This window comes from Haemaphysalis longicornis, unplaced genomic scaffold (genome assembly GCF_048455015.1).
Source record: "Haemaphysalis longicornis isolate Haplotype H1 unplaced genomic scaffold, Haemaphysalis longicornis Haplotype H1 scaffold_4, whole genome shotgun sequence".
NCBI lineage: Eukaryota > Metazoa > Arthropoda > Arachnida > Ixodida > Ixodidae > Haemaphysalis > Haemaphysalis longicornis.
Window position 1 is genome coordinate 28,455,882 of NW_027526361.1, and position 23,996 is coordinate 28,479,877.

At 48.4% G+C, this 23,996-nt stretch overlaps 1 protein-coding gene across 2 annotated transcripts; it reads right to left on the reverse strand.

Moving 5' to 3' along the window:
- Positions 1–792: 792 nt before the first annotated feature.
- LOC144178408 (glutamyl aminopeptidase-like) lies at positions 793–23,943 on the reverse strand. Of its 2 annotated transcripts, XM_077706242.1 has the most exons (16): positions 23,589–23,940; positions 21,902–22,350; positions 18,080–18,490; positions 17,096–17,216; positions 15,525–15,928; positions 14,669–14,800; positions 12,871–13,102; positions 11,110–11,237; positions 10,993–11,048; positions 10,786–10,933; positions 9,216–9,289; positions 7,636–7,740; positions 7,198–7,365; positions 5,533–5,673; positions 5,353–5,434; positions 793–1,905 (listed from the first exon to the last, which is right to left on the reverse strand). In XM_077706242.1, the coding sequence occupies exons 1-16, from the start codon at positions 23,626–23,628 to the stop codon at positions 1,768–1,770; spliced, it is 2,829 nt and encodes a 942-aa protein (XP_077562368.1). In that variant the 5' UTR covers positions 23,629–23,940; the 3' UTR covers positions 793–1,767. The 2 variants fall into 2 exon arrangements, 1 of the variants encoding a protein (XP_077562368.1); XR_013324008.1 differs by lacking the exons at positions 793–1,905; positions 5,353–5,434; positions 5,533–5,673 and having other exon boundaries at positions 7,228–7,365; positions 9,137–9,289; positions 23,589–23,943.
- Positions 23,944–23,996: the final 53 nt, after the last annotated feature.

Below are 23,996 nucleotides of genomic sequence, written 5' to 3' on the forward strand. Positions count from 1 at the left end.
CAGTTGGTGGCGCTCTCAAAACATCGAAGAGGGTATTTGCTTCTCTAAGCTTCGCATTCCTGCCACCAGAGGCGTGCTACCCGAGTTTCAAAGATGGCAGCTTCCAGCAGTCCGCACGATGCAATTCCGCCTGGATCTTTTTACGCTGTCAAAGGTAAATATAGAATATCATTCCTGAATTTTTATACAGATGATGTTCCTCGAATGTTTTTTTGATCCCAACGCGTTATTTTCAATGATGGATAGAGCATCTGGGCTGCGTGACAGCGTGGCAATTTTCGCCGTATCGTAATTGATACAGTGGGCTTTACTTGGACGGCGCTTGCTCTAGGGCACAAGGCAAGGGAGCGTCGAGGCGTTGCAATTTCTTGGGCGAGATGCATTTCGCTGTTTGCTCTAGAGCACCGGACACGCTGTATTGCCTCAACAAGGAAAGAAACTGCTTTTTCGACTACCACAGGCTCTGAACGGTGGCCTTGAGGCATACAGTCAAAAACCACTGTATCAAATATGATATGATTTGTAATTCTTACATGGATTATGTATTTTTGCACTACTGATGTGTCAACATGTTTGTTTGTATCCAAAGTGCCAATAAATTAAATATCTGATTTTTTTTCAAACCGGTTCTGTGGGCAGGCTTTCCAGGGATAGTGTTGTCTTGAAGTGAGTCGTAAGTGTAGCACGACCAGTGTAGGTGATGGAGAATGTTCACAGTTTGCGAGTTGGTCCAGTGTAAGGAAAGACGGCAAATGGCCAGACGGCAGTGGCGTTGGCTAAGCAAGCAGGGGGTACAGTTTGTGGAGGGCACACACACTTTATTCCAGCTTGTATCAAAGCCTGGCCTCGTCTCCAACAGTCGGTAGCACCAGGTCTTGAACGAAAAAAAAACGACTATAGCGGAGGCACACACGCCTTGCTTCTCTCCCGAGAGAGGCTAAATGTGTCAACAACTGCACTGCTCATGTAAGCAGGCTTGCCTTGGCTGTACTGAATACTGCTGTGCGCTCAGGCTGCTGTCAGTGTATGGCACATTCTCTTGGTGCTCCAACCTTTCCACCACACTGGTAAGCACCAACCTACAAGTGCTTTTCACTGAATCTTAACTTTTTAAAAGCACTTCAATCTTGGACGCACAATTTCTCCACAATGCATCGTCATTACAGCGGTGAGTGTTTCGCGAACCTAGAAAATAGACGCACAAAAGCTCCTCAATGGACGATTTCATGTGCCACACTCCTGCAGGGATACACTAAAATTCAAAAGTTCCCTGGGAATACAAAGAACTGGTGAGCAAATTTTGCCAAATTGTTGTGCAGCGTGTGGTACTTACCATATTTTGTCACAAGCAGATAAGCAGTCAATTTGTCGGCCGCACCAAATGCCAGAAACTTGCACCAGACACAACACATTGCGCTGCAGTTTGCCCCAGTTCAAAAACTTCAGCTGCAAGGAGAACTAGCCAAACTTGGCAGTCGAGCACTGTGTGGCCATTACCCGTCATGCAGTTGAGAGATATCTTTTCTACCCTTCTTGGCTGCACGGCGTTCTCTCGCGCTTGCACTAGATCCTCTTAGCATCCACACCTCATGAGGGCAGTGCCACAAGCTGAGGCAGCTGCATGCTCCAGCGTCCACGGATTCATCCCATGACCTTTTGGTCAGGCATGCTCAATGCTGGTCTTTCTTTGAGGCACGCTTCAGCTCACGGCTCAGCAGGAAGGATCAGATCGTACTGATCGAGTGAAAGACCTGACGCAAAGGCCAGCTAATCCTTGTGCAGCCAGCGCCGTAACTGGGGCTCAACATGCTCGATCCAGAAGATGTTGGACCGGATCCGCTCAAGAGCCTGATCCAAAGCCACTCGGCCAGACTGCAATTCCACCTGGGAGAAGAACTGCTTCACCTGCGTGATAACATGCACACAAGCGGTGGTGAGAACGTGTGCCTGGAGGGCTTCACTAGTATCTGGGTGCATTTCTGGAGAGCATCTGCATGAATGGCTCTCGCTGTCAAAGGGACACTGAAATGATGCAGGCATGGTTAGCGCCTCATCCACTGTCTTGCCTCAGAACTGTAGCTGTATTCCAACTAGCCCAGAGAGCCTGAGCTGCCTTTATTCTGCCTGTGTACAGTAGTTAGAGTGTAACTTTGTGCATGTATAGTGCAGGAAAAACTGCACTGCAAACAAAAGGGTGTCCACGGGTTATTAATATCTTTTGATGGGGTAAAGCGGGGTCCTGACAAACTGCCTGAAGCAGCCATTGGAAGCGGGCAGGAACACGTGCGGTAAGTACTTCAATACGGGAACTGAACAAATGAGTGAAAAAGAGGCAAGCAGCACATTTCGAAGCTTTCAATGGTCAAAAAATGTGCAGCTGTCTTTTATGCTTGCATTAGAAAGGTCATCTGACCCGCCGCGGTGGCTCAGTGGCTAAGGCGTTGCGCTGCTAAACACGAGGTCGCGGGTTCGATTCCCGGCCGCGGCGGCCGCTTTTCTGATGGAGGCGAAAAGCAAAAAACGCCCGTGTGTACGAGATTTCGGCGCACGTTAAAGATCCCCAGGTGGTCAAAATTAATCCGGAGCCCTCCACTACGGCGCGCCTCATCGCCTGCGTTGCGTCGGCGCGTTAAACCCTACGATCAATCAATCAGAAAGGTCATCTGAGGCTATTTCGCCCCTTTTAACGGCAATCCAGAGTGAGGTTAAGAACTTTGCCGCTTCGAATTCCCATGCCAGAGCCCATGCAGTCTTGTCGAAAAACAAGGAATTTTCAGGTTTGTTTACTGTATAGCACAACTGCTCTTTATTTTTAAGTCGGGCATGTTTTGAGGTCTGGCTGATGGTCATTCCAATTGGGATCGTTTTTGCCAACTGGAGCATTGAAGCTGTCGCGTTTCTTACTGTGGCAGCCATAAATACAACAGATTATTGCTCTCGTAGAGTTTCATACAATTGCTCTTTGAGTGTTTCTGCTTGCCACAGGCTTACGGTCCTCTAGTATTCACGATGGTCAACAAGGGCTCGAAAAATTGGTGGTGGAACGCTAGGACAATGCAACAGCCTTAAAAAAGAATTCCCGACAGGATACGGGACACTCTAAGGCAGTGGTTCTCAGCCATGAACGTGCCGAGGACCCCTTCCGGGCTTGCAAAAGTGATGGGGGACCTCACGAGAGTTGCGTAGCCAGAAATATTTGGAAAGGGGGGGGGGGGGGGGGGGGGGGGGGGGGGGGGGGGGGGGTATATGTTACCGGTAAATAAAAAACACTAAGAAGAAAGAGAGCCTGTCCAAAACATTGTCTCAGTCCCTCTTGATCCTTGTCATTTTTATTTTCGCTTTTACACATTAACATTATTCGGCGTGTACATATGAAAAACACTGAAAGTGGGGGAGATGCAGCGGTTAGGAAATTTCGGGGGCGGTTCTTACACCGATCACGTCTACCCCCCCCCGCCCCCCACCTCGGCCTTGCTTTTCCCGTGCCCCCCGACTAACTAATGCTGACTGTGTCATAATGTCAAACAATTTGCACCAACATTCTTATTCAATGCCAGCCTGTTATGTCTAACTTTTATCCTTGTTCACGTAATATTGCCGAACAATTCGCTCGTGCAGCCAAGAGTCACCAAGCCTTTTGCGTGTCTGGCTTTTACACATCGTTTTCATGTCTTGCAAAAAAAAAGTTAAAACATGGGCTACGCGGGGAAATTAAACGTACGAGTCATGCAGTGAAGCCACCTTTTCGCATTTCCAGCGAGGTTTAGCAAAAAGAGGAAATGAATGGGGTGGGAGGCTTCCGGGAGAGCGTCGGGGAAGGCTTCGCGGACCCTCGAAATGCCCTCGCGGACCCCCTTGGGTCCGCGGACCCCCATTTGAGAACCACTGCTCTAAGGCAACTCACGGGCTCTACAAGTTAACGCACAGTCAACGCAATGGACTACATACACCAGGCAATTGTTAACCCACAGAACTAGAAAGTTGTCTGTGGCTTTCCACAAAACAAAAGAACTTTGCTGTCAGCAGTCTCCCAGCTCCATAATCCCACTTGTGCTCAAGATAGTTCTGAGTGTATTGATATTTCACGCCAACAGAGCTGACAACTTTTTGCGTGAATGTTGTCTCTTGGCAGCCTGCTGTTCTCATGTCAAGGCACAGCGGATAGAGAAATCAGTGTAAATGACTTTACATGTGTTGTTACAACCTAAGGCCTGACATGCCATTATCCTGGCGGTGGGCCATTGTTGTTAGATACAAAAAGTAGAGTTCATCTGGCACGTAAAGTGAATTCCTATAACCTACCTAGGTACACACCTAAGCCATGTGTGCAGCAGTGCTTGCAAGCTTGCTGTATCAAAAGGCAGGACACTGATTAATGTTAAAACAAAATTGTAGTTTTACTGTTAAAACAAAATTGTCAGATTGTGAACAAGGGATCCGTACGGATCGCGAAACGTCAATTTTGTTTTAACATTGGTCAGTGTCCTGCCTTCTTATACAAATGCCTTTACCTGACCAGATGGTATCCGTCAAACTCTCGACTAAGCCTGCTGTACAAACGCATGAATGTGCAATGGGATTCTAAGCCTGATCATGAAACAGACAATAGCTGACAACACCCAGGGCAGTGGCAAGGTTCGATTCATTTAGAAAGCCAACTGTTTTGAATATCGCAACAGATCAAATATTTAGGCGAGCCGCCGTGAAATTGCATTGCGAGAATTTATCACACATTAAGAATGCATGCTTACACTGCCAAGACAATTTACAATGCTGAATTTCTGCGTTGCACATGGCGTGTGCGTATTTGAGTGTCTTTATGAAACCCCGTCAAGGACGAAGCAAACCCAGAATGCAGCGTTGCCTACCATCCCTTGTGCACCACACCTTTTGGCCTGTTTCGAATAAAGCCATGCATTATATGTTTTGCCACGGCACCACAGGGTGTGCTAAAGATAACCGCAAATCCCCCTGTACACCTGAGTGCTACTACGAATATAATAGCCGAGCCACAGGTCAGTCACACCATAGACTGAAGAAAGTGGTACAGATAAACACAAAATCAAATTGTGCAGCCATAAGGCAAACCCTACTGGATGCCGGAAAACTACTCGTGGGGGTAGACTTTTCATGGGGCCTCCTACGATTGGCTGTCCGGGCTGTTTTTTCTGACATTTTTGCGTGCGCAGTCACAGGAAGTTTTCTGACACCCACTAGGATTTGCCTCCACATGTGCTTCTCCTTTGGCAGGCCCAACTACAATTCGCCGAAGGTTTCCACGCGAGATTATTATTACTAGGCTGAGCCTCTGTATGTCAGTGCTTCAAAGGGATCTGCGATCTTTCCACTGACCTCTTGGTAGTTGTACTCGGTGTGGAACTTGGGCAGCAGTGCCGACAGGATGCTGTCCAGGGAGAAGGTGGTCTCCTTGAACCTGCAACAAGCACCACCCGGCTTTGAGATTGGGCCCTTTCTTCTCTGTTTTGAACAACGGCTCAAAAGGCCATCCAAGTTTCCATGAAAGCTGCTCACAGGCCGTAGATGTCATCCCAGTGGCTTTTGAGGAAGTGCCAGGCAAGCAGTTGCCCCGCGTCGTTGTTGGCCACGACGCCGATGACCGTGTGCGTGTCCTGGGCACGCACCTTGTCCGGCTGCAGCGAGAACTGCAGGTACCTGTGGCAAAGACGCGAAGCAGGTCACGTTAGCGCCGGAGCCGTCTTCAGTTGACGCAACCAGGTTTGCAGTGATGCTCCATTAGAGCAGGTCTGCTTGTACCTTACGGCGCTGCATTGGGCGAGTTGCTTCACCATGCTAAAGGTAACACACTCGTGCCATACGCAAGGGGACAAGTAGGCCTTTGTATTAGCACTTGAAAGTTGTCTCGTTGATTTAGGTTCCCTTCAAGCTATGGTTACCTACTGCGTATTACCAATTATTGTGAAAGTGTTAGCTGTTCCGGGCACGCCTATCCTGTTCCCATCCAATATCTACAAAGACATCCCCAATAGCTGCTCTGCCCAAACGGCACTTTTTTTGATATTCGCAACTGCCTGATATTCGAAAGGTACCCACCATCAGGTAAGTGGTGAAGGCAAGCACAAGCATTAGGCATAACCCATCTGGGTGAAACATCCACTGCTCCTGTGGAAGCACCATGGCCTCCATCTACTTAGGCACGCAGGTTGCACCAGTCATCAGTCCATCAAACAGAAGAATTGCTCTACACAGATAATGATGTCGTTGACAACCCTCCGGCAACAGCATAGGATGGGTGTAGTAATTGCAGGAAAATGTCATGTCAATAAACAAAAGAGGCATGTTTAGCTGTCAAGTGAAGGATGTAGGCAAGATAAAGGCACCAAAGTATGCTTGTGTTTAAAATGTGTCTTAGAAGGCAGTCGTGTATTACACACTATACATAGGGACTGCACATGGAACAGCACTTTTTAAAACTATCGGCGGTCTTTAAAGAATGATGCAAGTGGCGAATAATGTGCTGCATGGCCATTCACAACGAGTGCAGGCCGAAACATTTATAATGCTTCAATGCACGCCCATTCATTGCTCACATCAGACAATGGCACCAGCCAATAGTCAATGGAGTGACTTCCAAGAGCCACATGTGGCTCGTCTTTAGGAAAGGCGGGAACTGTGGCAACCACTAAGTTTTTTTTTACTCTCAGGATCATCAGCAGTGAAAACTTCATTGTGAATTATTATTTGTATATTCATAACCAAGGACAATCTCTTGCAACTTTGCCAACAACAAAGCAAAATTCACACACATCACATGCCACCACTCTGGTTTGACATCAAATGCTGCGATTTGTCTTTACAAAGGCCAAACTGCCACTTTAGTCCAAGCTAATCTTTGTGTAAACACAATCAAGCTAAAAAAATCAACTTTTTTTGGTTGCCAGTTATTATAAAACCGATTTTTTAGGAAATCTGCTAGTGACTGTACATCAGAGTAAGGCGAATTGGTGGTTACAACGGCCAGACACCTGTACTACGCAGCTTTGATTCCTTGGGCAAACAGCTCCCACAGAACTGAAACACAACTACCAGCACAAAAAATGGGCAAGAAAGAAGGGATAGCGCAGGCTATCAATGCCCCTGTCCTTTCCAGCAGTAGCAATACTTGCACCAGCACGTGCAAAGGGCTCGTTCCTCTGCACAAACAATTAAGGCACTCACTGCTGCAGCTGCCAGCGGTTGTTGGAAGCCCCCAGTGCCTGGAGCAGCAGGGCCTTCTCGGAGGGCACCTGGGAGCCCAGGTAGCGCTGCCAGCAGTGCAGCCACTCGCGCCGACCACCCTGTCGCACACCCGCCCGGTACACCACATCCTGAAGGTTGGCCCCCAGCCTGCACCACAAGACCAAGACAAGCCGCCACGCGCACTCCGCAAGTTTGGCCAAGAAGCGAGCAGAACAGCTTTGCAAGGTGGCAAAGGCTGCGAGCAACATTACAAAACTTTCCGTTCCGTCTTTCAAGGGCTGCATTTTTGCATCTAGAAAAATCACGTGAAATGTTACCTACAGGCCAGCTGCTCAGCAGCAAATGGGGAAATGAGAGCTACAGTGTCACACAGCACCTGCGGCGAATCACGTAGCCACTATCCTTTCCAGTGCCCACCTGAGCTGCCCACGCATCCAGAGGCCGAAAAGGCGGCTGGCTTCCCGCAGCACTTGCTCGTCACCCAGGTCGAGGGCAGCGTGCAGCAGCTCGGCTCGCAGCTTCCTGGGGTAGAACGAGAGCAGAGACGCTTGCGGCAAAACGGGGGGCTGGGCAGATCAGGAGTGGATGGCTTGAAAGGAATGAGGGTGTTTGAAAAGCCTGTTCGTTTAGGCGCACCTTCATAGCACTGTCTGCTTATTCCACTGAAACACTCCTATGCCTCTCTACAACTACTAATACAGCTACAGCGTTGTTTCCGTGGCGTCGGGGTAGTCTCAGGTTTTCATGCAAGTGGCCTGGGTTCGAGCCTTAGTAATTCTACTATTATCCCCTAACTTTTCTTTTTACTTTTAAATTTTATGTCTTTAATGCCTGTGGTACAAATGGGGCATCAGCTATTTTTTGTTATTGCGGGATGTTCTTTTAGGTAAATTCTATGCGTTTCTTATAAAATAATGGTGGTTTAGTATCCTTTAGGTTAATTTAATCCCCCAGCATGTTTAATTAGCTTTCTGATCCTTCTAGTATGACGTGACGAAGACACGCATGTTGAGTGTGTCTAAGCAAACAAGTTTGCAAACACACGAAAGGAACAAGCACCTGCCATGCCCACAGATGATGGGTTTAACACTAGAGTGAACAAACAGACACACAGTGCATGCAGTGTCGATTCGCAGCCAAGGTGCTAATCAGGCTTTCCCCTCTATTGTAGCTCAGTACTAAACTTGCAAAAATTCAGACCTACGTTTATTACAGGCTCTCAATCGCGTGGCAGTCATTCTGATGTAAATTACACAAAAACAACTGAGCATTTTGGAGACTGGACGCTAAAAACTTCAGTGGTTGGAGCAAACCAAAAATTATGTGCAACTGTTCTTGAGACCAATTTTTTGCAAACTGCAGGTGATTTGTGAAACTTTCAGATATGGAGCAAATTTTCATGAGAAATACATTCTTTTTGCAGCAGTCTGGGTGCATGGATGACAGGAGGACAGGCGCTTTTGCAGCTCGAATGTGGAGGGCCATAAACGTAAAAAATGAGACTGCCCGACTGTGCCAACCACAGAATATCACGCGAAAGCACATTTTTTTGCATTAAATCTTTTGACAAGGTAAAGGTTTTGGATATGAGCGATTTGAAATTTTTGCTCATGCCCCACTAAAACTGTGGGTGGAAGTGTCTGTAAAAACGTGCTGCGCACATCACATCCAACAAGACACCCTGCCGGGTGGAATAGTCAGTAGGGCATCGGCTTCGCAACTGCGACAACTTAGGTTCAGTGCTGGTCCCAGCAGCGATTTTTTTTTTTCCCCCAGTAGCTGAAGAGTCTGCATGCAGACAGAGGCGAAATCCATGTTGGTAGGGTACAAGTGCTTTTGCACTGATAATATTCAAGTGACCACAGGGGCACAAAACCCCTTACTCTTTTTGCTTTACTTTCCAATCTTACGTGCTTACAATGCCTGCGGTACAAATGTGGCATGCTGGAGAGCAACCGGACCAGCCCAATTGCAAGGTGATGCTAGGAGACACAGACCGGTCCAGGTGAGAGCCAGTGTCCTCCCATCCCAGGTCACGCAGCGCAGGCTGCAGCAGCGAAAGCAGGTGCTCCTGAAACAGCACGGTGCAATGGACAGCTCTTTCCATTGTGGCTGGCAGTGGTGGCTGAGCAAACTCCCTTTTCACTAGCACTACACACAGCCGAAAGCAAGCAATGACTGGGTGTAACTAAGGTCATTCCGTTCCACAATTGCAGATGGTTACGAAAAAATGGTGCCCTCATTTCAGCTGCAACAGTTTACTATGGCCCTGAAGCACATACTTTACTAAGTATGTGCTATTGTTCTTCAGGTCAGACCCCGGTGCATAATCGTTTGCGCTGGCCATGGCCTACTCTGGCCACTGAGCCATTTGAAAGGCTGGTGTTGTTTGTTGTTGCCTTATCTGTACGGACTTTTTAGCCACAAGTGAGCCTGACCTATGGTAGTACACTAGAATCATCATGATACGACCGTGGCTGACACGAATTTAGTGATGATACAAATTCAAAAAACTTCCCTACTGATGTGCATTGTGCCCAAAACTTCTGCCGTGCACAAAGGCCTCAGAAAGAATGAAAGAATGAATTACAACATTTACTGAAAGGTGAACAGGTCAACTGACTGACACATGCTAGCTGTTGGCCTCTCCTAATACGTATTAGGCAGTTTTTTTTTTTTTTTGCTCCCATTCCAGTCTCCATTCACACTTCAAACAAATATTTTTTGCCACTACATTATCTTACTTGGGAGAACATGTCAAAAGCAAAGAGGTTGGTGGAAAAGGGTGTTGGTGCACTTTTTTTTTCACTGGCTGCTCCTAACACTACCAGACTAAGCAGACTACAGCTCGAACTAAATTTTTGGCAAGTGGGCCTAATTTGTAAAACAGGCATTAAAAAATCACTGATGATTACTATACTCCTTGATGCAACATTTGTGCGTAGCACGAACTGCAGTCTTCTTGGTCATGGCGCATACTTGCTGCATCTTAGGAAGTGATCACATGATCAGCGAATGCACGGCGGCACTTGCTACTCTGCCATTATCTCACAGTGCGTCATTGTCGCTGAGCATGTTGCATGTAAATCGTGTTTGAACCTCCCGCACAAATGTCGCGTAGTTCGGACGAGCCACGCAGCAAGGACAATGCCGAAGGACCACATGCAGCATGCAGCGGGTGCTGGGCTTCTGCTCCGCTGTGTAGCCCTCCCCCTTACACTTTCGCCACACTTTCCTGCTCCATTTTAGTGCGCATATGTCACATGGTTTGGTTCAGCCATGCAGTGTGGAGGACGCCGAAGGACCGTGTGCAGCATGCAGGCGTGCTGGCCTTCTGCTCGGCCACACCCCCCTCTTCCTCACACTTTCGCCACACTTTCCTCCGCTTTCTGCCTTCGCTCACTCAGTGACAACGCCGTCACTATCGCCAAACCACTGTAGTGGACGCCAAATGCTGCTCACTAAAAGAGGATCTCCTTCTAATATGAAGCAAATGGCCGCAAAACAACAAGTCACTCGAGCTCAGACACACAACCAGGGGGGAGTGGGCGTGGGAGAAGTGCGTGCCTGCAGCAGGGGCAGCCAGTCGGAGTTGGAGCCCATGCGCCGCAGGTCGAGCAGGTGGGGCAGTGCTGTGGCCCAGGGCCCAAAGTCTCGCTCCTTGCTCAGGTAGCTGGCCAGCTCCAGGGCCACTGACAGGTTCAGCTCCCCTGCCCTGCGTGGCCATGGCCGTTACTACTGCAGGACTGCTGCGGGGGATCACGCCGAGCAGACCTGGTCAGCGTGAAGGCGTCGTCCAGCAGGCTGGCCCTGTCCGCTGGTGACAGCACCTGCACACGGCGGTGGTCAGGGGGAGGGGCTCGGGGGCACCCCTCCTTCCCTGTGGCCAACCTTGTGGTCCCGCTGTAGCTGGGCTGTCAGGGCGATCCAGTTGGAGGGCTCGTAGTTCACCCGGTAGAAGCCCGTCTGGTTCACGTTGGCCTTGATCCACGCTGGCTGCTTGCCCAGGGGCACGTCCACTGGGCCACACAATGAACACCCACCACCACTCAACTCGCTCAGTAGGACTCCTCTAGGAGCCGCTCTGGCTCGTCATACACATGATCGGTCAGCTTCATTACACGCCCCAGCTCACCTGGGTGCAGGTGGGAGGAGGCAGTTTGGCTCCCTGAATTTTGTTTTCTACCACCCCACCCACCAGTTAGGGAGAAACTTTGAAAGCCGCATTGGCTACCTAGCTTTGGATGACATACGAATGAAAGCTGATGTTCTCAATTCCCCAATTTTCGCACCCCCATACAAATATTTGCTAAACAGGTTCATCTTTAAGGAAAATTCTGTCGAACATCTGTGGGCTTCATACCATAAACTTGAGTGGAAGAGATGAGGAAAAATTTTTCTGACCTCCTGCTTGTTTCCTTGAGCCCCAAACAGGAATTACCACTATCCCTCACTGTTTTAAATCCGTGTGCCAGAATGACGCCAGCCAGAGTGACTTTTGGGTTGGTTTCCAACACTCAGATACACACCTCTTGGTGCTTGCTCGTTTTCAAGCCTGCCTTAGAGCCTGCGACTCCCACAAAGAGTGCGAGTTTTAAGGTGAGGTTCTAAGCCACGCAGCATAAGCTTGCTTATGCGCAGCCATCAGCATGACTAGTGCTCATAGTCATCTTTCAAATTTGTCAAAGCCACAGAGCAGCGACACCTTGAGTCATCTAGTAGCACGCTCTGGATATGTGTGCAGTCTTTTCAACATCGGCAAAAAAAAAAAGAAAGGCATGCAATATTCCCAGTAATATTATTATCACATTTTAATTTGTCCTATATACTCAAACAAGGCGTTTTCATCAAAAATTCCTCCAAGAAATTACATTTTTTTCACATTACTTTTTGCGAATTGTGGCTGCTTTGGGGTACAGGCAGAGGGTTTAGGCAGCTGCTTTGTTTAACTGCGCTGAAGATTGGTGGTGCTTTGTGCCTTTGGCAAAACAGAGATGCGTGCTTTCAGTCAAAACTAACACACAACCAATTTACTTGCCAGCACATAGCACCAGTTCACTTAGTTGTATCCTAGGCTATGGCGACATGTCATGTGCATAAAAACTGGTTTAACAAGCCAAAACTACATTTGAGCTGCAATGAGGCAGCCCAGGCCGTGAGGAGGGCTGTAAATAAATTTAAACCAACTGGGGCTCTTAAGTGTGAGCCAACATCTCGTGCCCACTGGCATCCTTGTTTTTCACATCTATTCGTGTCACGAAATGCATCCTGTGCAATTGAGAACTGAACACGTGACCTTGTGTTTAGCACAGTGTTGCGATGGAGAATATTCAAACCAGAAGCGTGTACAAACCACTGGTACTCATTAGCGAATCTCGAGTGCACCAAACTATTTCCCAAATTCCCGCTTGGAATAACTCAAAGCCAGGGGTTGCGTGTGCGTTAAATATTGTAACTTGGTTTTGCTTCATCAATGAAATGTGAGAAAATGCCAATTTTCTTTAGGGTAACTTCCGGGTCACATAATTTACACTAGGAATTTGTCTCTCAGCAATGCTTTCGCGTCCGCACACAGACACACATGCACACACGGACAGAACAACACTCTCAGCCATGAAGATAAGTGTGATCAGGATTGCCAGCGGCACTCACAGTCTGTGCGGTTCATCCACATCAGGCGCTGCTGACCGTCATCCGTGATTACGGTGAGCGGCACATGCCACCGTGCCACGTCAGTCATAACGTCATTCGGCAGAAGCTGGAAGCGCCTTTGTGTGGCGTGCAACCGGCCGTCCGCATCCAGCGTGAGTCGAATCAGCGGGAAACCCTTCTGCCGCGTCCACGTCTCCATGACTTCGGACACGCCCACCTGTCCAGAGGTCACCTGACACACACGAACAGAGTAGAGTTATTCACTTCCAAGCAAACAAAGCAGCTCACCAACATCAGCCGAACCAGTGAAGGGGGCTTTGCACGCCTACAGTGATAAACCTCAAGTTTTTTAAAAAGAAGGAACCCAATTGGCCCAGAACAGTGTCAACACTGAAGCAGTAACTGCTCTTATGTCCATGTTTGCAAAATATGAGCTCCCTGCATAGTTGCAGACAAAATTTTCTCTTTAACTGCAGAGCTGTTTAGGCCAAGCTTCGTCTGTCCGTCGCACCAAAAAACCCTGAAGCCTCAAAAAAAATATGTGGCTAGGGAGGTCCTGGGAATCGAACCCGGGACCTTTAGGCCGTGAAACTGGCAACCTAACCACTGGGCCACCGCAAAGGCCCGAGGGGTACGGGGTTAGAAGTGCCGGGGAACAATAACTCAGATTTGTGATGGAGAATGATTTATCTTATTTTCTAATGATTGTACAACGCCGTATGGCTGTAGCTTGTATTTATGGTTTTTCCTTTTGTTCCAGCTAATTACTGGTTACACTGCGTCTTGTTGTATTTTTGTCCGTATTTTCGTATTATGTTGTCTTGCCCCCTAATTCCCTATGTAATACCGTCGTGTAAAGGGCCTTTAGGGATACTCTGAATAAATGTTTACACCAACTGCCTGGAAAGCCAACAAGCATTGGGTGCTCAGGCAGACCAGAGAAAAAACTATGTAAAACAGAAGTGAATAAAGTTGAATGAATGAATGAATGAAATAACGTGCAGCCAATTGAAAAGAAAAAAAAACAACACTTCCGGTGGTCGGAATCAAACCTGGGTCCCTCGCAATATGAAACCGGCGTCTACCCAATTGAGCTATCATCGCATTCCGGGCGCACAGCATTTCCTTTGGGTTCATAGCGTGGGCGTTGGCTTTGGACTTGGCTGCGGGTTCTAGCGTGTGCTAATGCGGTCCACTTTGGGAGAGATGTGAAAAGCTGAAGATGAAACGATCCAGGCCTGCCAGTCATGGAGAACTACCAGCGGCAGGTTTGGAAATAAATGTGAGGTGCAACAGCAGGGTATCCGACGAAGCGAGGGGGGCCACCTGCTCTGCTGCTTCTCCAGCCTTACACCACTACTGCAAGCTGAACCAATTTTTTTTTTCGTAGTGCTTTTTGTTTTCTTTGGATCCTTGAGATAACACTTGACGGGGTGCATACCTGGCTCTTTCTGAGCCTGTTTATACCCGCCCTAAATGTTTACTAACATGAAAAAGAAAAAATAAACTGCTTCAATTTAGTGCTTGTTTCAGCAAAAACGATGTACGGGCTTACTCAGTTGGCACCTCACTGGTGGCATACTTAACAAGTCCTATGTTTCGGCCGCTACCTCAAGATATAGCTTGTCATTACTGAGCAGTTTATCTGTCACTAGTGCATTCTACTGTCAGACAACTTACAACATTAGCCACTCATTAATGCTATCCCTCCTTCATTGAGTGAAAGGCAGCGTTCTTTGTGAAGCTCAGACTGAAATAATATGATGGCGCAGTTGAAAACGCACAAAGGGGCACACACATTGGTGAAGGTGTCCCACAGGTCCGCTGTGTCGGCGCTCTGGAAGCGGTGAGCGTTGAGGTACTGGGTGAGGCCTTGCCGCAGCTGTTCTCTGCCCAGGAAGTTTTCCAGCATGGCCACTATGGCGGCACCCTGGACACATGAAGGGTGGTCACAGCTCCGACTCAAATCATGAGAGGACTAGCTGAGCGACTTTTGTAGAAACAAGCTGTCCACGGCACTTTCTCAAGCCTTTTCCGCTACATGTGCAACTATAAGAAGCAAGGAATGCGACCTTATGTTTTTTCAACTAGAGCGAATATGGTTCAGTGCTACTATAACCAGCACATGCAGGTAAACATAAAATGGTTATGTCTTGTGCTCAAGACAAAATTCCATAAGGGGTAAAAAAAGAAAAGAAAACCTATGGCTGAAACAAGTTGCGGGCGGTGTTACACAAACATTTGAACCCCAGAATCATATTTTCCTTCATCTGACCCAAACTTTTGCTTTTACAGTATGGGCTCACTTCACCAAAATCAGTCAGGTGCATTCCCCACTTTCAGAAATGTGTGACTGACTAAAATCATCAAACCAATCAAAATTAAGTGCTCGTTCAACCACGAATGTTCAGGAAATAGACAGTGGCACCACCCTCACTGAATACTGCTCCTTCACTGGCAGTGTTAGACTACTCAGACACTCCTGGTGCAAACTTTACCACTATAAATCCTGTTCTAACCTAAACCCATGTTTGTGGCCACACATTACTGAGGACATTCTTTCAGTAGGGTATTCCAAACTGCGAAATGAGTGCTTTTGCGAGTACTCCACAAAAGTGTTCCACCCAGCTAGCGGGCGAGAGGCGAGTGAGCACCTTGTTGTAGGAGATGGAGTCAAAGAGGGCGTCGATGTCGGCGGGGTCGCGCACGCTGGCGGACACCGGGTGGCTCGTGTCCAGGGCGTCCAGCTCGAGCGCTGGCTGGGTGGTGGTGAAGGGAAAGAGCTCGGCAGGCCGCCAGTCGGGCTGCAGATGCTGCAGACACACGGGCTCCAGGAAGGTGGCTAGGCCTTCATTGAGCCACAGGTCGTCCCACCACCGCATGGTCACCAGGTTGCCGAACCACTGGTGGGCGATCTCGTGTGCCACTGTGGATGCAATGCGCTCCTGGCCGCGCACGGGCGTCGCCGCCTCGTCGTACAGCAGTGAGCTCATGCGGAACGTGATCAGGCCCCAGTTCTCCATGGCCCCCGGGCCAAAGTCGGGAACCCCCACCAGGTCTGCACAACGCCCACCCCCACCCTTCAACAATCACTCTACTGCGAGGGTAGCCGCTTTGAGATGGGCAGACATTGGTTCGAACCTGGAAAATGCCAACTTTTTTTTTTTTTTTTTTTTTGCAGCATGCAGAATTTGACAAGTTTTGTTAGCAGATTTTTTGCAGTGGGGTTATTTCTGCAATTATCACCCGATCGACACGCAGTACTTCTACTGTGTTCAGTTAGGTATAAGATAGGTTGTTTTCAGTGTAGTTGGGCTGCGTCTGGTCGGGTCGGGCTAGGCTAGGCTAGGCTAGGCTAGGTTAGGACAGCTTATGTAAGGTAAGGTGAGGTTTTAAATTAGGTTTAGGTTAGGTTTCTACAAAAGCCTACCAGGCTTTATGGGAAGTGCCGTGAGTCATTTTCAACAGCTATTCTCACGGTTGCCATGAGAATAGACACTGCCTAAATAATATGTGCATTTATGTGGCTGCACTGCCCCCTTTGGCAAAGCTGCACACGGCCTTCAAAAAGTACACCGATGAAACCTCAGTTACAGATTGCCTGAAGCAAAATTAAGCTACGCAAACAATCACTGAAATGCGCAATCACATCGCACAATTTTAAAATCATGCATCATAACCGCACTTCATTGGTGTCCCCAAGTAATGACTGCAGTGTCCCTAAGTAGGAAATGTAGTGTCCCTAAGTAGTGACTGCGCACCGAAGTGACAGCACCCTGGTGGCTGCACTTGACACTGTTTAGCCGGTCTTGCAGTACACCAGTAGAGACTACAGCGTCAAAAGCTTTCATCCCAAAAATAACATGGCTAAGGGACTCACACAGCAGACTACCCAAATTTCTAGGGACTATTGTAATGGACATTAAGGTTTCAGTGGCTATAACACATGCACCCCTGCCCGTTGAGCACCAAAAGTAGCCATCCCAGGTGAAAAAAACAATTGGAGGACCATTTGGACCTGTCGAAAACACAACTGATTCAAATGGAACCATTTGAAAATGCAAATGGTTCCATTTGGCCCAATTGTGTTTTCAACAGGTTTCGCCACCAATTGTTTTTTTCACCTGGGATGTGGCAGGACTGGAGCACATTGAAGCCAAAAACACGTATAACACGTGGGCACGCATCTGCACGAATGCGTGGACAAGGAGAAAAGAGGGCTCACCTAGCTTGCTCATGGGGTACGGGATGCTGAAGAAGTCGCTGAAGAACTGCAACGAGCGCTTCATCACGTCCAGGGCAAAGCTTCCCTGAGCACGCTGCTCGCTTGGCACCAGCACTCGTAGCTGCAGCACCGTGGGGAAACACCAGCATGTGTCGGTGGCAAATAAAATCACACCGCGGGTGTGGTGCATTGAAGAAATGCCTGGTCTGTTGTGAGCTGCACCACAGTGGAGGGCTACACACAATCTGGGGTTCTCAAAAATGGGTCACCAGATCCCAAGCAGTGTGCGAAGTCATTTCATGAGAGTCTGGCAAAGTCTGTTGCAAAACACTTGCTACCGTGCCTAGGCGGCAGTGCAAAAAGGCTGCTTTGCCGCATCGCGTGCACGGCTGTTTTCTGGCTTCCCCACATAGCTTGCACCCTTATACTGCTCTTTTTGCATCACAGCAAAGCCGTGCAAACAAGCCAGTTGCACAAAAAGGTGTCCAACATGTATGCCACGGGTATACAGCTGACCTCCCCTGAAAAGGGAAATTGCTGGGACATTACATTATTGTAAACATCCACCATTCCCTTAGGGTCAGCCCTGACTTCTCAGGAGAGGGCTCTTGAGACCTGCTGGCCTAGAGAAGTGGACGGGTGAGGATCAAGAGAAGAGTGGAGGGGGGAAGCTGTGAGCAGCCAACACTGCCTGTAGAGGTCACTCGTTATCAAGCAGGAGCATAGAGATGCCTGAGGCATGTTTGCTGGAGTGCGCCAAACCACAGATGAGCGGCTAATCTGTGTGTCATAAGGACCCTAGACATGGTAGTGCAGAATCGCCACCTTGGTAAGGCTGTACATGTACAAACCGCGTCAATCGTTTTGTACCGTTTCCATGAAGTGGTACAGCCCAGCAGGCAGCACCCAAGCTCGAGAGCAGGAAAGGGTGGGAGAGAGCCACAGGAAAGTGGCCAGCCTCGGGTACCACGACAGGTGACCCACCTGGAGCGACCCGAGCTGGTCGGTGAGGAGCCCCTGGTAGTCGCAGACCACGAAGGCCACCAGGTAGGTGCTCATGCGCAGGGAGCGCTCAAAGCGGCTCTCCACCAGGCCCTCGTTGCCGTAGGGCTGCAGCCCCTGGCGGCGCGTGTTGGCGTAGGCCGTGTGGCCCGGCTCATGCACCAGGCGCAGCGCAAAGGTGGCCTTCAGCCCGGGCTCATCCAAGCATGGGAAGGCCCGGCGGGCCGAGGTGGGCTCGAACTGGGTGGCCGCCAGCCACCGCGTCTCGTTGGCCGCTGTCACGTATGAGCTCAGGTACAGTCCCACCAGGTCCCGGTCCAGCACGCCCGCAAAAGACAGCGACAGCCACACCCGGCTGCCCGCCCGCACGGGCGCGTCCAGCGACACGTACACCTGCGCAGCACACGTACCAAGAGAGAGAAACTCTTTATGAAAGAGGAAAACGCAGAGAGGTTTCCCGACATCAGTTCGCTGGCATGCTACTTTGCGGGGAAAGGAGGAGAGGGAAAAAGGTGGTAGGTGTAGTGAAGGAGAGGAGAGTAGTAAAAGAGAAAAAAAAAATAAATAAATAAAATACGGTCCTTCTTCAGGGCATTGAGTCCAAAGTTTCTTGAAATGAAGGGACGACTACAATTTCGTTGAAACACCAATGTCCTGGAGAAATTTGAATAGTGCGGACAGGGTTTTGGGCTGAGCAAAGAGAGAGGGCCAAGGCCCAAGTACCAATCTCAGTGTCAATGTTAAGTAGCCACAAGCAAGCATACTTGGGCAGCAATGGTAGACACAAACCATGAGTCCTTTCCAGAATTCTTTGGCAACATTGGCCTGCTGAGGTGCTCTACGTGAGCCTTCCGATTTTGGGAGTATAACCAGCTGTTTTGTAGTTCAATTATTAATCTAATACTAGCAGCTAATACTAGCTGCAGATTCCCTGCAATTAAATCTGGCCCGCTATTTTTTCATTAGCTGTTATGGTAAATTAGGTTGCTTGAGGGCCATCCAGAACTCTTAAATGGAAGAGGTTCACTTCTTAAAGTGCCTCTCCTTGAACGGCTAATGCACCTATATGTTCAGACTACCGACGTAACAGCCATATCGTGCGCTATGGACGTAAAAGAACGGTGTTTCACGCATTTCAGTTGGCTGAGACGTGAAATGACGTCATTATTTAAGGATATTACGACTGTTGCGACAATAGTCTGAACCCGGCCTAATCCTTAGACCTAAATGTGAACTCGTCATGAGGATACAAGGCAACACACACACAAACCTGCTTCCAGATTTGCTTCCCTGCCATACCCAAAAAGCCATTGCACCAGGCATCCCATATGACATTCACAACTGGCTCTTCCTTCTCCACCATGATCATTGACGTTCACTGATTGTACCTGATATGAACCAATTAGAGGTAAAAAAATATTACGTACAATAAACTGTTAGTTGCGGTGTTTCATTTATACTTGCATTTCTAAAAGGCCACAAAAAAAAATAGTTCTTAGTAAAATTGCAATATTATAATTGCTTTGGCAAGTGTGCATAAAATTTTATGCATTTGATATCTCTTCTGGGATGAAAATGCCTTGTGCTTAAGCTTGCAAGAACTAAATGTTAGCACACAAACTTATCTTGCGTTGCAAGCCCATCGTTATATAAAAGAACCTTAGTTAAGATGCACTTACAGAGAAGTTGGGTGTATCATAAACTTTCGATATGCATTTCTTACATTCTTCCTACAGCATATTTTTATTAGCAACTAAATGTGGCTGGCCCATGACATGAACACAGCAATGTGCTGAAGAAACTGATTACCAGGATGGCGACAAGTAAAACACTAAATATTTTGAAGCCTTCATGCCAGAAGTCAATCTAAAAGTTAATTCGCAAGTGCTATGTATGCCTGGTGGTTTTTGGCCTTGGCAATGATTGACCAGCCAAATAATGCAAAAATTTTAGCAAGTGATGGAAGAGTATACGTTCTTTCATAGTGTTTTAATGCTGGAATTTTACAACGTCTAGAGCTGTTCTCTATGAGTTTGTTGGCCAGTTTCAGGAAAAGTTGGCACGCACCAGAAACATCTATCTGTATGAGTTTTTTTTATGGTTTTGCAATGTTATCCAGTGAAAGCCTGCAACCTAAAATGCGCAAACAGTTGGTGCTAATTAAAAGAGTTGGTGACTTTGGGGAAAGAAGCAGAACTATGAGCTTGAATTTGTTTTGCAGTGCTTGGTCTTATTATGCCGATTGAGAAAATACTGCAAAACTAGAATAAAACCGACAACAAAATACTGACATCAATGCAGACCCTCTGTAGGGCATTGGTGAACAATGCTGAAAGCAGACGCTTTATATTGGACATAAACTCCCAGCAAATGCTGTTGGTTGTTCAGCCGAAGCTCCTGAATTCACCAGAATTGAAAAATATACCAAATAGAGTGAGCAAATCTCATGGGACCAGCGAAACACTATTGGTTCTGACTGCATCCGACGGTGAATTCCATTGGTTGGCTTGGAGCAGAAATCAAATCCTCCCCAGATCAACGAAATCTGAGCAGAGCAGTCAAACATATGTGAAGTAGCGCAACACAGCTCAATCCAGCTGAATCCGAACTACTATCTTAACAAAGCACGTTTGAATGCTCCAAGCAAGCCAGTTGCTCTGAGACAACCAGTGAAACATGGAGGACTCCGTGTGGACCGAAAATTCTTCCCCAGGTCGACCAGAAGAACCCACCACAAGGTGTTTCGCTGCAGAGGAAGAAAACACTCCATAGCAAAGCAAGCTAACCAGAGATGACCAATGACAAGACAAACCCATCACAGATAAAAAAATTTGCTTTAGATTAACCAGTGTAATTCACCATCAGAATTTCATTCCAATCTTTGTGCTCGTGTCTGTCTGCTAAATGGTGTTATTTGTCCCCCAGCAATAACACAGGACAGGTGCCACCTGCAGTGAGTGAAATTAAATTTGAGCCTGCCACTATAATAGCAGTGCTAAAATTAAAACAGTAGTACAACATAAATAGAACAGCATTTTTTTGGCGAGATGGCCACAAGTCACCACCCCCCAACAAGGGGGATGCCAATCAATTGAAGGGACTCTGCAACGCTTTTTTTAACTTTTTTTGAAATCTTAATTAAATGCTTGCAGAACGTAGTCACCCAACACACCCAGTACTTAGATTAGGTGGTTGCAAAGTACCTCAGCCAAAAATTACTGCTCTATGCCCATCAGATAACTTGTATACTAACTCAAAAGATTTTCTCTCTGTCCTCGTCTTGACGTTCTTTGACCACCCGAGCTATGGTACTAAGGCCATGTAGCGGCTGTTGGTCGGTTTTCCTTCAGTTGCAACAAGGAATGCTTATAGCAACTTTAAACACAAAAACAAAGCATAAACGGAAGGCGTATCTGGTGCGACGAGCAAATCACGCAGGCCAGCCGCAGTGCTTCCAGACGCGAAGATGATGATGATTGTAGAGTTTTAACGTGCCGACGCAACGCAGGCGATGAGGCGCGCCGTAGTGAAGGGCTCCGGATTAATTTTGACCATCTGGGGATCTTTAACATGCGCTGAAATCTCGTACACATGGGCATTTTTGCTTTTCGCTTCCATCAGAAAAGCAGCCGCCGTGGCCGAGAATCGAACCCGCATCCTCGTGCTCGGCAGCACAACGCCTTAGCCACTGAGCCACCGCGGCGGGTTCCAGACGCGAAAGAAAGAGTGAAAGCGTTTATCGAAAGTGTTGCAGTGTCCCTTTAACAATCAACAATCAATCAATCAGTCAATGCTCGCCATCACCTGGTCGTGGCGCTGCAGCAGCTCCCAGCGCACCACCTGTACGGGCTCGGCCCCGTGCAGGGTGACCTGCGTGATGCTCAGGTTCTTGGCGTGCAGCACGAGGAAGTCGGAGGGCCGCACCAGCTGCAGGCTGATGTTGACCAGGCCCCGGCTGGTGGCCATGCTCAGGTTGGGCTGCAGCCACAGCTCGTAGTGCACGGGCTGGGCAAAGTCGGGAAGCCGCACCTGGGGCCACGGGGGAGCTGGGGTCGCCGGGGGCCCAGGTGGAGCCGTGGGCGGATGCTGCTCACCCCCGGCGAGTGCGTGCGGATTTGGCGGGCAGCGGATCATGGGTCGTGCGAGTGCGGCTACCAGGGCGACCACCACAAGCACTGCTAGGGTGCCCGCAGCCAGCAGGAGGGCCCGGCGTCGTGGACAGCTGGCATATGCACGGCCGAGAATCTTGTTGTCTGCGCACACATTGCACCAGTTTTGTGAAGGCAGCACTGCTTGTTTTGTTGTCCTTGATTGGTTGATTATGAGGCTCAACGCGCCAGCGCCATAGTGGAGAGCTCCGGATTAATTTTGACCACTTGGGGATCTTTGACGTGCGCCGAAACCTTGAATGCGCGAGCATTTTCGCTTTTCGCTTCCATCAGAAAAGTGCCAACCGCAACTGGAATCGAACCCACGTCCTTGGGTTTTGTTGTCCTGTCTTAGCAGATAACTGTAGAATTAGCAGAGCTATCTGGCTCTGTTTATGAAGGATATGTGAACTTTTTCATGTGCCTGCTGTGCCAGTAATCTTTGCCAAGGAGCCTATTTTTTCTGTCTTCTCTTAAATTATTTATGACATTTGAAGCAATTTGCATTACAAGTGTACCAAATTAAGAATTTAAAGCTGTTTGTAGTTAGCATTTACCCGTGTTTCGCATACAACTATGGAGTGAGTAGTCTTCATGCGAGTTGGTGGCAGCGACATAACAAAAAGGAAAAAATTCTAACCACATGAAATATGCACGTGAGCGGAATGCTCTAGCCTTTTTGCATATGGCCTGTTTCGAGCAGATGCAGTCGGGAGTCACTAGCAACCTTCTACTCCCCAAAAGAATGCGGGTGCTTGCACATGCTAGGTCTAATCTCAGGGCTCGAGCATCCTCAAAAAAAAAAAAAAAAAAAAACAATGTCCGCAATTTACGCTGCTTGATCAAAGTTTTTAAGTGTCTGAATGTTTTGCTTGACTGGCACGTGCCCCCCACGAGATCCTATCTATAAAGCCGGTCGTGATCCAAACATGCATCCAAATTACGCGCGCGGGAGCTCACAGTAATCTAGTGTCGATTCTCTGTGGATGGGGGAGATTGTAGGATAAAGGGGGCTGCTGTTATTCTACCGCGAGCTGAAAGTGCTGGCATTGCTGGGTGGTTGGTGAAATGATGTTCGCCTAAAAAGTTGATGTCACGCAAAAAGAAGCATGCCCACAGAGTATAAAATGCCCGCGCAGGGGGATTGACGTAGGCTTGACAGACGGCTGAAGACTGGTTGAAAAACATTTAATAAAATAGCAATTGAAATTAATCAATTCATTGTCACTCTCCCCCAACCGTGTACCAGTGCAGGCCAGGGGAAGGGCATGCTGAGGCCGACCTCCCTGTTCTGTGGCCGACCTGTGCTCCAGCAGTGACGCGAAATGAATGCTTGTTCTCACCGGTAAGAAATGCAACATAATCGACGTCTCCCTCCTTCATGGTCTTGCTGTCACCACGAGCGGGCCGCAGCGATGCGAAAGGAGAGAGCAACAAAGATGCAGACACTCGTTTCCGCGACGCGGAGGCGCTGATGCACCAACGCCAAGCTCAGCTACTGTCCGTCCGGTCGCTGAAACAATGCAACGGCGCACGACTGCACATGCTGCATTTAAATTACAGCCAGGGGCCTTGAGCACACGGGAAGGCAAGGGAAGCGCAGTTTGTCCTGGGTGATGAAGAGCCGGAAGATCGATCAAGGGAGGAGCGGAGGAGCAGCGCGAAGGAGAAGAGAGAAAGAGGCCTTTCAGCCATACGGCAAAGCAAAGCGTAAAACAAGGCATAGGGAGTGAAGTTTTCTTTCTTTTGTT